Source organism: Schistocerca nitens, chromosome 3, assembly GCF_023898315.1.
Source record: "Schistocerca nitens isolate TAMUIC-IGC-003100 chromosome 3, iqSchNite1.1, whole genome shotgun sequence".
In the NCBI taxonomy this organism is placed as follows: domain Eukaryota; kingdom Metazoa; phylum Arthropoda; class Insecta; order Orthoptera; family Acrididae; genus Schistocerca; species Schistocerca nitens.
In genome coordinates this window covers 130041465-130055835 of record NC_064616.1, presented here as the reverse complement: position 1 = coordinate 130055835, position 14371 = coordinate 130041465, and the positions used below count along the sequence as shown (strand labels likewise).

Genomic DNA, 14371 nt, shown 5'->3' with positions numbered 1-14371 from the left:
TAAAGCAAACCTGATTTGCATCCACATAGTGTGCTACTGTTGTTGTTGTTGTGGTCTTCAGTCCTGAGACTGGTTTGATGCAGCTCTCCATGCTACTCTATCCTGTGCAAGCCTCTTCATTTCCCAGTACCTACTGCAACCTACATCCTTCTGAATCTGCTTAGTGTATTCATCTCTCGGTCTCTCTCTACGATTTTTACCCTCCACACTGCCCTCCAATACTAAATTGGTGATCCCTTGATGCCTCAGAACATGTCCTACCACCCGATCCCTTCTTCTAGTCAAGTTGTGCCACAAACTCCTCTTCTCCCCAATTTTTTTCAATACCTCCTCATTAGTTATATGATCTACCCATCTAATCTTCAGCATTCTTCTGAAGCACCACATTTCGAAAGCTTCTATTCTCTTCTTATCCAAACTATTTATCGTTCATGTTTCACTTCCATACATTGCTACGCTCCATACAAATACTTTCAGAAACGACTTCCTGACACTTAAATCTATACTTGATGTTAACAAATTTCTCTTCTTTAGAAACGCTTTCCTTGCCATTGCCAGTCTACATTTTATATCCTCTCTACTTCGACCATCATCAGTTATTTTGCTCCCCAAATAGCAAAACTCCTTTACTACTTTAAGTGCCTCATTTCCTAATCTAATTCCCTCAGCATCACCCGACTTAATTCGACTACATTCCATTTTCCTCGTTTTGCTTTTGTTGATGTTCATCTTATATCCTCCTTTCAAGACACTGTCCATTCCGTTCAACTGCTCTTTCAAGTCCTTTGCTGTCTCTGACAGAATTACAATGTCATCGGCGAACCTCAAAGTTTTTATTTCTTCTCCATGGATTTTAATACCTACTCCGAACTTTTCTTTTGTTTCCTTCACTGCTTGCTCAATATACAGATTGAATAACATCAGGGATAGGCTACGACCCTGTCTCACTCCCTTCTCGACCACTGCTTCCATTTCATGTCCCTTGATTCTTATAACTGCCATCTGGTTTTTGTACAATTTGTAAATAGCCTTTCGCTTCCTGTATTTGACCCCTGCCACTGTCAGAATTTGAAAGAGAGTATTCCAGTCAACATTGTCGAAAGCTTTCTCTAAGTCTACAAATGCTAGAAACGTAGGTTTGCCTTTCCTTAATCTAGCTTCTAAGATATGTCGTAGGGTCAGTATTGCCTCACGTGTTCCAATATTTCTACGGAATCCAAACTGATCTTCCCCGAGATTGGCTTCTACCGGTTTTTCCATTCGTCTGTAAAGAATTCGCATTAGTATTTTGCAGCTGTGACTTATTAAACTGGTAGTTCGATAATTTTCACATCTGTCAACACCTGTTTTCTTTGGGATTGGAGTTATTGTATTCTTCTTGAAGTCGGGGGGTATTTCGCTTGCTCACCAGATGGTAAAGTTTTGTCAGGACTAGCTCTCCCAAGGCTGTCAGTAGTTCTAATGGAATGTTGTCTACTCCAGGGGGCCTTGTTTCGAATTAGATCTTTCAGTGCTCTGTCAGACTCTTCACGCAGTATCATATCTCTCATTTTATCTTCATCTACATCCTCTTCCCTTTCTATAACATTGCTCTCAAGTACATCGCCCTTGTATGGTCCCTCTATATACTCCTTCCACCTTTCGGCTTTCCCTTCTTTGCTTAGAACTGGGTTTCCATCTGAGCTTTTGATATTCATGCAAGTGGTTCTCTTTTCTCCAAAGGTCTCTTTAATTTTCCTGTAGGCAGTATCTATCTTACCCCTCGTGAGATAAGCCTCTACATCCTTACATTTGTCCTCTAGCCATCCCTGCTTAGCCATTTTGCACTTCCTGTCGATCTCATTTTTGAGATGTTTGTATTACTTTTTGCCTGCTTCATTTACTGCATTTTTATATTTTCTCCTTTCATCAATTAAATTCAATATTTCTTCTGTTACCCAAGGAGTTCTACTAGCTCTCGTCTTTTTACCTACTTGATCCTCTGCTGCCTTCACTACTTCATCCCTCAAAGCTATCCATTCTTCTTCTACTGTATTTCTTTCCCCCATTTGTGACAATTGTTCCCTTATGCTGTCCCTGAAACTCCGTACAACCTCTGGTTCTTTCAGTTTATCCAGGTCCCATCTTCTGAAATTCCCACCTGTTTGCAGTTTCTTCAGTTTTAATCTACAGTTCATAGCCAATAGATTGTGGTCAGAGTCCACATCTGCCCCTGGAAATGTCTTACAATTTAAAACCTGGTTCCTAAATCTCTGTCTTACCATTATATAATCTATCTGAAACCTGTCAGTATCTCCAGGATTCTTCCATGTACACAACCTTCTTTTATGATTCTTGAACCAAGTGTTAGCTATGATTAAGTTGTGCTCTGCGCAAAATTCTACCAGGCGGCTTCCTCTTTCATTTCTTACCCCCAATCCATATTCACCTACTATGTTTCCTTCTCTCTCTTTTCCTACTGCCGAATTCCAGTCACCTATGACTATTAAATTTTCGTCTCCCTTCACTATCTGAATAATTTCTTTTATTTCATCATACATTTCTTCAATTTCTTCGTCATCTGCAGAGCTAGTTGGCATATAAACTTGTACTACTGTAGTAGGCATGGGCTTTGTGTCTATCTTGGCCACAATAATGCGTTCACCATGCTGTTTGTAGTAGCTTACCTGCACTCCTTTTTTTATTCATTATTAAACCTACTCTTGCAGTACCCCTATTTGATTTTGTATTTATAACCCAATCGCCTCACCAAAAGTCTTGTTCCTCCTGACACCGAACTTCACTAATTCCCACTATATCTAACTTTAACCTATCCATTTCCCTTTTTAAATTTTCTAACCTACCTGCCCGATTAAGGGATCTTACCTCCGGAATATTTTACCCAAGAGGACGCCATCATCATTTAACCATACAGTAAAGCTGCATGCCCTCGGGAAAAATTACGGCTGTAGTTTCCCCTTGCTTTCAGCCGTTCGCAGTACCAGCACAGCAAGGCCGTTTTGGTTAGTGTTGCAGGGCCAGATCAGTCGATCATCCAGACTGTAGCCCCTGCAACTACTGAAAAGGCTGCTGCCCCTCTTCAGGAACCACACGTTTGTCTGGCCTCTCAACAGATCCTCCTCCGTTGTGGTTGCCCCTACGGCACGGCTGTCTGTATCGCTGAGGCAGGCAAGCCTCCCCACCAACGGCAAGGTCCGTGGTTCACGGTGGACGGATGGTTGGTGGGGGGGGGGGGGGGGGGAGGGGGGGGGAGTGTGCTACTAGCGCCTAGCGCCTACGAATTTTCGTTTATGTCGCACAACTGGTTCTCGGTGCTGCAATTTTTTTTTTTTCGTCAGTGTGTTTACAGTAAGTGCTAGGTGGGACTGACCGTTGCTAACGAACGTCACAGAACGTGCTGAGAATAGTCACACATATAAAATAAGTTTTGGATTGCAGACTTTGCTGGAGATTTTGCCAAAACACTTACAGTTTTAAGCTCTTGCTGAAACAGTTTCGCATATGTTTTCCACTGTGCTTCACTTAACAGTCGACAATCAACACGCGCTGTTTTCTCGTAAGCACCATTCCGTGTTGCATTCAACTGATCATTAATCACGTCTACTCCTCTCATTCATTCAGATGTAACGGCACAGCGAAGTACTCGGGGCAGAACGCGTGGGAGCTGTGAATGGGCACACATTTGACAGCAACTGGTGCATCGAAATCATGCTTCCCAGTTTTTTCTGCGATGAGCTGTTCTCCTGTCCATTAACAAGGTAAAATTGCGTGTCAGTCTTATAATATTTTCCGAGCCAATTTTATTTTGTCCACGCTGTATACATTTCTGTGGCGATGTGGTTTAGTTTATCCTCTTGTAATCAAGAAACTATCTGGGTCCAATGTGCAGAACTGACGATACAATGTGTAGTACGCTTGAAATGGAGTAGTTAGTTTCAGCTTTCCTCAGCTGTGCGAGATGTAAAAATGTGTCCCTATTTGTGCATACCTGAACCCTTGAAGAGCTCCACCTGCACCCATCCTGTGACATTTCTTTGCGATGCAGTTATGCACTCGCGAACAAAGTTACATTCCGGGCTGAACCAGAAACCTGAAACGACGAAAATCAACCAATCAGCTTAAGTCCCCATCTGTATATGGCAATACATCATAAAATAAGACGGATTATCTTTAGATTTGTAATTCAGGTAACCTGAAAAGCTACAGTTAAACCAAGCAAAGAGTTTGTTTCTTACCGTTGTAAACATAATCTGACATCTTGTCTTTGAGAAAAGTTTTAACTCTAAGGACCTCGCGATCCATGCAGAAAGTCTCCAGGTCCAGATGGGCGTCATGCAGAATTTTACCAGCGGGCGTCTCGTATACACCGCGTGACTGGAGACAAAAAATATTGCGTCGTTATACATCACTGTATTAGAATTTTGAGAGCAGTTTTAGGCAGGAATAGAAATGTATTAAAAAGCACAGGCGTAGCGACATGTAGTAAACAGACGTTCCACAATCCATGCGAGAAAGACTGGCAGTTTTCTGCAATAACAATTTTTCTTATGTGATATAGATACTCAGAGGTTTGCGTCCACGTCAGTTCATCCCAGGATTAACTCTAAAAATGCAAAGTTTCTTTCTGTGTGAAGGTGGTGTCTCCTGCAATCAGTCTGACATCGCCAGGACAGTTCCTTCGAAAACTTCACTGCATATTTTCTGCTTCATCCTCAGCCTATTCGAAAAAAGTAAGGAAGATTAGGATTTAACATCCCACAGATCACGCAGTCTAAGAGTGGAATACACGCTTAGACTACACAAGGGTGAAGAGGAAATTGGCCATTACTGTTTTAAAGAAACCAACCCGAAATTCACTTCGAACTATTTAGGGAAACCATTCTATACCTAAATTTGGATTGCCCGACGTGTATTAATAGACTGTTCTTCCTGAGTGCAAGTCCAGTGCCTTAACCACTGCATCACCCCACTCACAAGTCCAATCCGAGCTTGTTCTTCGTCTCTGATGCCCTAGTCGTTGGGAAGACATTGAAGTCTAATCTTCCTTCCATTTTTAGCAGTTAATTACGTTAACTGAAATGAGAGTACTGAAAGAATTTCAGGGAGGCCACCTGCTAGCCGTAACTAACAGAATACGTCGATCGTTCAACGACAAGGGCAGTGTGAATGGCCACAAATATGTCTGAGTTGTAAAAAGTGTATCAAAATCTTTACTGACGGACCTCTGAGGAAAGACGGCCGTTCATTTCCTGAGAACATGCTTAAAAAGCTTAAAGAAGCATCTTTCAGTTAAGAAACTACAAATATTTCCCAGATCGAAAAATACGTATCATCTAGAGATCTGGCAGAGAGACTCAGTTAACTAACTGCTCGCACAGAGAAGCAGTTACATTTCCCACACTATATTCTGTGAATGGAACGGGATAAAACCTTAATATATGAAACAATAAAACGCTCTCTCCGTCACACCCTTAACAGTCTTTACAGAGAAAAGATTTTGATCTAAAACACAAAAAAAGTTGTCGCATCCATCGCATGCTTCTTTTTTAAACACCCTGCATACTCAGATGCATGATTTGATGATAGTGTTAATGTTCAAAAACTATGCACAATACATATAAAGACTTCACATGAAGATGACAAGTAGGAAACTCGTCGAAATGTTGCGACAAGACGACGGTACAACCCGACTAACAACCCGAGATCACAGGAGATATTAGACAGCCATTAACAGCAGCAACAGAAACAAGAAACAAGATGCGAAACTTAAGTGAAAACACATGGACAACATTATGCAGAGAAAAATTGTAAGGAAAAACGAGGACTATACAAGCTTTAGAACGGTTTGATGAAACCTTAAACATATACCGTACTTGAACGGAACCGTATTTTACAAGAATTTCATATTCTTTTCTTGTTTTCTTGCTGTTGTTGATCCAAATCGACCAAGGCGCGTATTTATTGCCATATATCTTTCTTCACCAGAAGTCATTAACAGAAACCCTGCGAGCCAATTTTCTCTGAGACGACTGGACCCAGGATTTGAACTTGACACCTCCCGAAATCGAATCCATGACTTTCAGTTGTACATTCATCTCAGCAGTGTCACAGTCTCGTAACTGACGATTAATGTGGCTATAGTATTAGCTGACAAACTACATACGTTTTGTTTTTCAGATTCGCAATTGCAACCCATTTGAACTTACTGTTGTTCTGGACAATTACTCAGGCGACAGTGACATAGTGATCAGTATCGAAACATAGGAAAAGCACATTTACTTGCTGTAACACTTAATGACCGGACAGCAGCCCACCAATTGTCGGTGGATTTTACGGCTTTAGTGGGTGGAGTCATGCATTGTAGGTTTCCGTAAAAATGCTTTTGTGTTTCTATGAAATTTTACCCATCTAATTGATGAAGTGAATCTGATTCCGTTTTTGGAACGATATCGAACGAAATGTGAGTCCAAAGACGTACGCGCGAATGACCGACGAGCGACCGTTGGTGTATCTGCATAACGATGTAGTGCTTGCTCCAAGAACCAGTCCCTTCTGCACGCATAAGACGGGCCGCATCTTGCATGCTAAACAACGGGTTCCTTACTGTGCGTCCTGCCTTCCCAGCACAACTAGCCAGTCACCTGGTGCACAAGTCTGAACACAGCTGCAAATATACAGGCACACAGATGGAAACAAAAATTACACCGCCTTGATGGAATCACCAGAAAAACAGAACTATGACACATCGGAATACTCTGAGGTGACAAAAGTCATGGGATACCTCCTAATATCGTGTCGGACCTTCTTTCTCCCGGGACAGTACAGCAACTGGACGTGGCATCGACTCAACAAGTCGTTGAAAGTCCCCAGCAGAAATATCGAGCCATGCTACCGCTACAGTCGTCCATAGTGGCGAAAGTGTTGCCGGTGCAGGATTTTGTGTACGAACTTATCTCTCTATTATGTCACGTAAATGTCGATGGGATTCACGCTGGGCGGTCTGGGTGGCCAAATAATTCCCTCGAGTTTTCCAGAATGTTCCTAAAACTAATCGTCAACAACTGTAGCCCTATGACATGGCGCATTGTCATTCATAAAAATTCTATCGATGTTTGAGACGATAAAGTCCACGAATGACTGCAAATGGTTTTCAAGTAGCAAAAAAAATGGTTCAAGTGGCTCTGAGCACTATGCGACTTAACTTCTGAGGTCATCAGTCGCCTAGAACTTAGAACTAATTAAACGTAACTAACCTATGGACGTCACACACATCCATGCCCGAGGCAGGATTCGAGCCTGCGACCGTAGCGGTCACGCGGTTCCAGACTGAAGCGCCTAGAACCGCTCGGCCACACCGGCCGGCTTTTCGAGTAGCAGAACATAACCATTTGCAGTCAATGATCGGTTCAGGTGGACCAGAGGACCCAGCTCATTCCGTGTAAACACAGCCCACACTATTGTGGAGCCACCAGCTTGCAAAAAACTGTTCAAATGTGTGTGAATTCCTAAGGGACCAAACTGCTGAGGTCATCTGTCCCCAGGCTTACACACTACTTAATTAACTTAAACTAACTTATGCTAAGAACAACACACACACACACACAGGCATGCCCGGGTGAGGACTCGAACCTCCGGGGGGGAGGAACCTCGCAATCAGCGACATCGCGCCCAAGAGCGCGCGGCCAACTTGCACAGTGCCTTGTTGACAACTTGGGTCCATGGCTTTGTGGGGTCTGCACAACCTCGGATCCTACCATCAGCTCTTACCAACTGAAATCAAGACTCATCTGACCGGGCCACGGTTTTCCAGTCGTCCAGGGCCCAACCGATATGGTTGCGATGTCGTGCAGTTAACAAAGACATTCGCTTTGGTCATCTGCTAACATAGCCCATTAAGACCAGATTTCACCGCACTGTCCTAACGGATATTTTTCTCATATTGAATTATGCAGTTATCTCACGCAGTGTTGCTTGTCTGTTAGCACTTACAACTCTACGTATACGCCGCTGCTCTCGGTCGTTAAGCGAAGTCTGTTGGCCACTGCGCTGTCCATCGTGATGTAATGCCTAAAGTTTGGTATTCTCGGCACACTCTTGACACTGTGGATCTCGGAATATTGAAGTCCCTAACGATTTCCGAAATTAAATGTCCCATGCGTCTAACTACATCTCTAGCCCGCCAAGTTAGCCGTGCGGTCTAACACACTGCTTTCCGGGCGGGAAGGCGTGCCGGTACCAGGCACGAATCCGCCCGGCTGATTAGTGTCGAGGTCCGATGTGCCGGCCAGTCTGTGGATGGTTTAAAGGGCGGTTTTCCATCTGCCTCGGCGAATGCGGGCTGGTTCCCCTTATTCCGCCTCAGTTACACAATGTCGGCGATTGCTGCGCAAACACTTCCCCTCCACGTACGCGTACACCATAATTACTCTACCACGCAAACATTGGGGTTACACTCGTCTGGTGTTAGACGTTCCCAGGGGCGGAGAGGGGGGGGGGGGGGGTCCACTGGGCACTGGGGGCCGAACCGCACAATAACCCTGGGTTCGGTGTGGGGCGGCGGTGCAGTGAGTGTTGTGGGGTTGTGTACCACTGCGGGCTACGACGAGGACGAAGCCTCTCCGTCGTTTCTAGGTCCCCATTCCCATACAATACAATGCAATACAACTACAGCTCTCATTCCGCGTTCAGAGTCTGTTAATTCGCGTCGTCCGGCCATAATCACGTCACGTCGGAAACCTTTCCTTATGAAACACCTGAGTACAAATGTCAGCTCCACCAGTACACTGTCCTTTTATACCTCGTGCATGAGATACTCCCGCCATCTGTATGTGTGTCCCATGACTTTCGCACCTCGGTGTGATGCTGCAGTACTGCGACTGGGTTGCCCTCTGTAGAGCAATAGCGCTGCACAACGTCGTTGTGTGGCTCTTCCGCTGCATTCAGCGAGCCCATACAAGAGGGCTACTCGTCATCACTAAATCCATCTTTACTGCTATGTATCACTGTTAACGTAAAATATGATTGTCGAAAAAAACAAGCCCAAGACATAGCCGAGCAGTGCTGAATTCAAGTTTGAGGGCATAGACTAAATTGGACATTACTGTTTACAACAAGTACCATCAGTGAATGGAACAAATTTGTTTCCAGACAAGACATAGAGCACATTTTGTCGACATTTGCACCGTTGTGCACTGTTTTGAGTGCAATACAGATACAAAGCTAATTATGCAAGCTACCAAACGAAATGCAATAATTCTCTAGCGTACCACTGGAGAGAGTGTGTCCTTTCTTTGTTTCGCTTACGCCATAGTCCCACAGCGATCGCAGGGTCGGCGCGGTTAGAACGGATTTGGCAATGTTAGTGTAAGGGGTGGCCGGATGCCCTTCCTGCCGCACCCCGTACCCTCAGGGATGGAATCAGTGTACCCCAGCTGTCTGCATCTAGTGTAAAACGTGGAATAGTGCGAACGTGTTTCAAATGTCTGCGACGCGTGTAACTGAGGCGGAACGTGGGGACCAGCACGGTATTCACCTAGCGGGATGTGGGAAACCGCCTAAAAACCACATCCAGGCTGGTCGGCACACCGGCCCTCGTCCTTAATCTGGCGGGCGGATTCTATCCGGGGCCGGCGCGCCTACCCGAGTCCAGGAAGCAGCGCGTTAGCGCTTTTTTTTTTTTTTTTTTTCATTTTGTTCGTTGTTGATCGTTGTGTTTGGTCCTTGCGGACGTCACATGACATCCAGTCAAGTTCGTTTTGTTGATCCTTTCACTCAGTTTTTTTTTATGACAGAGGCCAACCGGCTCTCTGACCGAACATGCTGAGCTACCGTGCCGGCGCGCTCTCGGCTACCCTGGCGGGTCTACTGGAGAGAGTGTGTCCATTACACCAAAATACTCAGAAGGCATCCCTGAACACCCTCTGTAAGTTTGTCGGTGGAGTTCTGATCCACCTTGCATATGAATGAGCTAGCGAATGACGTCTGCAGTTCCATGAGGCTTTTGCCGGCCGAAGTGGCCGTGCGGTTAAAGGCGCTGCAGTCTGGAACCGCAAGACCGCTACGGTCGCAGGTTCGAATCCTGCCTCGGGCATGGATGTTTGTGATGTCCTTAGGTTAGTTAGGTTTAACTAGTTCTAAGTTCTAGGGGACTAATGACCTCAGCAGTTGAGTCCCATAGTACTCAGAGCCATTTTTCCATGAGGCTTTTCATGAATGATGCTGTTGTATAAAGAGAAGTCGCAACGCTTGGAAATTGTAGTGAAATGAGGGAAGACCTGTGGAGTATCACCACATAGTGCAAGGAGTGGCAGCTGACACTCAACATAAACAACTATAACACTTTGCGCATAAATAGGCACAAATACCTGTTATTGTACTCGACGGAGAATAGTCGCGGTCAGCGGTCACATCGATAAAATATCTAGTAGTATGCGTACGGAGCTATTTGAAGCGGGACGACCACATAGAACTAATCGCGTGTAAGGCAGATGCCAAAATGAGATTCATTGGCACTCCTCGAGAGATGTAGTCGACCCACAAAGTAGGTAGCTTCCAAAACACTCGTACGGGTTGTAACTGAATATTGCTTGTCAGTCTGGGATCCGTGCCATTAGAATCGATCGCGGAAATAAAAAAGGTCCAAGAAGATGGTTCAAATGGCTCTGAGCACCATGGGACTTAACATATGAGGTCATCAGTCCCATAGAACTTAGAAGTACTTAAAGCTAACTAACCTAAGGACAGCACACACATCCGCGCCCGTAGCGGTCGCGCGCTCCCCGACTGAAGCGCCTAGAACCGCTCGGCCACCCCGGCCGGCGGTCCAAAGAAGAGCAGCCCGTTTCGTTACAGGTTCATTTAATAAGCTCGAAAGTGCATGGATCTGATTAGCCAACTCCAATGGCAGACGCTGCAAGAGATGCGTTCTGCATCACGACGTAGTTTACTGTCAAAATTCCGGGAGTTCCGTTCATGGAAGAGTCAAGCAATATATCGCATTCTTATGTATGTCTCGCGAAATACCATAAATGCAAAATCAAAGAGATTCGAGCTCAGACGGATGGTTACCAGCAATCCTTCTTCTCGCGAATCATTCGCGACTGAAACAGGAAAGAGGGAAGCGACAATGGTACACGAAGCGCCCTCCGCCAAACACCATAAGGTGGCTTGCGGAGTATTGATGTAGATATAGGTGCAGGGCGTTGCTTTTGGAATTGCTTTGCTCTAGCCCTACAATTCAGTAGTAGTGACTGAGGAAGGACACTAATGGGGCCATTCCGAAGCATCCTTAGCCTATTTACTTTTAATAGGTGATACGTGAGGCCAGATTAGAAGCTGCTGTGCTGTCCGTTTAATAATGTATTAATTATGCTCTGTATAAAGCACAAATAACCTGTAACAAATGTAATATAAGAGTAATACAATACACATCTGGCACAAAAATTTATCAAATTAGTATTAAAGATGTATTTTGTACGTTACCTCGAATATGACAGGCTCGATGATTTGCCGAGTCCTGACACCCGAGATAGCTAGATGGTAGGATCTCTAATACAAGTCTACTTACTTTCCTATTTTCTTTTATTTCTTCTTCTGAAATGCAAGATTCTCGCTATTTTAGTAACTTTTTCCGAATTTATAAGATGTCATAAAGTGATAATATGTCATAACCTCTTTCCATCTTCCTAAATTACTATCTCCTGTTCATAAATCATTAATTTTAAGATTTTTATTTCTTAATTACTTTTAAGTCTATTAAGATTTTAAAGCTGCAATATTACTAATCCTTATTACAAATAAGAAATATCAAATATTTTACACGTTCTGTGCATGTAATATTTCAACTAGGTGGCAAGTCATTTGTAAACGGCAGCAGCAAATGCATAAATAAGAAATGTCCGCTGGAGATGGCTTCCAGTTTTTATTCATTTTTTTAAAATTATTGGTTTATTTATCTTGGCAAGATTATGGGCATCAGATCCTCTCTTACATCTAACAAGGCGTTGCACATATTTAACGTTACACGTTTTACTATTAGTACGTTATACTTAATTTACAAAATAAAATTTCATTTGTGCAGATAAAAAACACACACAGTTTATATTCGTACATGACAATAATTAGAAATTAAGGGACGGTAGGTTTTAATGATGAGCGCTTGCAGAAGTGGGTATGAAAAGAGGGAGGTAAAGAATATCGCGATAAACACACAGATAATGTGAATATGAGGAAAGAAAAAAGTGGTGTGATTCTTAGAGGAAGGAAAGGAGAAAGAAGCGTAACTGGGTGAAGTTTGCAGCACTGATTTTACTATCTGACAGAAGAGAAGGTAGTCATATATCTTTGGGGAAACGTGATGAGGGTGAAGAAGAGCTTCGGCTCCTTCTTATAAGAAAGCACTGAACTGTGCGCAAAGAGCAGGGCAGCTTGTTCGAACGGCAGGGACCAACAACAGAGATGGAGTTTGCCAATGTTTCTATTTTATGAATGGGCACAGTTAGGATACTAGGTAAGTAGGACCTTGTGTTTAGCTTATGATGAGGTGACGATTATTTAAGCTCTGAGGCGAGATACTGTGGTGGGGGCTTGCGCAGTGGGGAGCCGATGAAATATACATAGTGTACGGTAGTCACGTGACTTTTCTGGGCGCAACAAACCTAACTGGGAGTAGGAAGCACTGACATGGTCATACAGATGAATGCTGCAAGTGTAACGCATACAAGAATTCACGGTTAGTTGTAACCGCCTACTGTTTTACTAATCGTGCCGTGTTGAATTACGTGACAATAGCAAAAGGTTCGGTAGAACGAGTTCCCGTTTCACATCGTGTGAAAATACCGTCCGAAATTTTTGAAGACACAGAGGCGAGCGGAAGTCTTCTGGCAGATGGCGACAATATTTTCTGCCTACTTGAGGTGTTCATCCAAAGTGACACCGAAGTTCTTCGCTGTTGCCTGATATATTATTGGAATACTTTCGAACAGAAGAGGAGGCAATTGTTCGTGGACCTCTGAACTCACGAATTTCTGACAGGATACAAGATAACTTATCACATTCTTGTATTTATTACGAAACTGCGAATATGTTTTGAGGAAAACTGTAGGCTATATTTCATAAGCGACACATGACAATTTGGGCCAGATCAGGACTCGAACCCAGACTTCCCGCTTATCCGAGTGGCCGTCTTAACCATTTCGGCTATCCGTGCACGTCTCCCGGAGCGACCCAAACTTCCATTTGTCATTTTGTCCATTTCCCCTATGCTCGCACTTCGTAATTCCTCACGGAGAGAGAAAAATTTTTATTATCCCCATTTTATCCCGTAGAGGCATGCATATCAACAATCTGCACAATATGTGTAACATACAGACACTGTATAAACACCGACATTGTGTGATTCATTGGTACATCTGCCTCGACGGGCAAAAAGAGCGATAATGAAAATTTCTCTCCCTGTGTGGAATTACAAAGTGCGAGCATAGGGGATACGGACAACGGCCGGCCGCGGTGGCCGTGCGGTTCTAGGCGCTCCAGTCCGGAGCCGCGCTGCTGCTACGGTCGCAGGTTCGAATCCTGCCTCGGGCATGGGTGTGTGTGATGTTCTTAGGTTAGTTAGGTTTAAGTAGTTCTAAGTTCTAGGGGACTGATAACCACAGCAGTTGAGTCCCATAGTGCTCAGAGCCATTTGAACCATTTGATACGGACAACATGACATATGGAAGTTTGGGGCGGCCCGGGAGACGCGCACGGATAACCGAAATGGTTTTCTCTCGATCCACCGCTCACTGTGGCACCTATTTCTCCATTATTGTACCACGTCGCCAATTGTTTCATAGAACTCAGCTACGCTCGGGCTGATCTTCCAGTCACCCGTCCTCCCCGTACAAGAGATTATTATCGTTTGTTTATGCTGTCCAACCCTTGCGACCCCATGGTGCTACAGCACACTGACATTAACTGGCGAACGGTCTGGGGGTGTGTGCATGCACCCTTTTTACCGTCGTCTGTGTCTGCACGCTGGTATGTTTTAGTCTATGGCAAATTCCCGACTAATAGTCGACTTCATCGCATAGGACTGGCCACCTCCCCACTCTGCCCTGACTGTCAGCTCGAAGACACAGACGAGCAGCGTCTTACGTACCCCCTGAAACGAAACGTATGGCTCCTCATCCAACGAATCGTGTGCGTTTACCTCCGTGCCCCGCCAACGACGATAACCCCAGATTTCTTGTTGTTGCCCCAGACATTTCACTACCCTCTTGCTAAGTACCATACACTAATCTGGTTTCGAGGACAGGCTTTAGAATACCTCTTTCAGAGTGGTCCGCATACAGTCCTTGACTTCTGGTACAAAGTTGTGACCGTGCATAGC

At 44.4% G+C, this 14371-nt stretch overlaps 1 protein-coding gene across 1 annotated transcript in view; it reads right to left on the bottom strand.

Annotated features, from left to right (window-relative positions):
* Nucleotides 1-14371, bottom strand: part of LOC126248072 (argininosuccinate synthase) — a 174181-nt gene that overhangs the window by 6903 nt on the left and 152907 nt on the right. The window contains exons 8-9 of the mRNA XM_049948723.1: nt 4236-4374; nt 3989-4090 (exon numbers count right to left, since the gene is read on the bottom strand). Coding sequence (XP_049804680.1) covers nt 3989-4090; nt 4236-4374 — 241 coding nt within the window. The remainder of the gene's footprint in view (nt 1-3988; nt 4091-4235; nt 4375-14371) is intronic.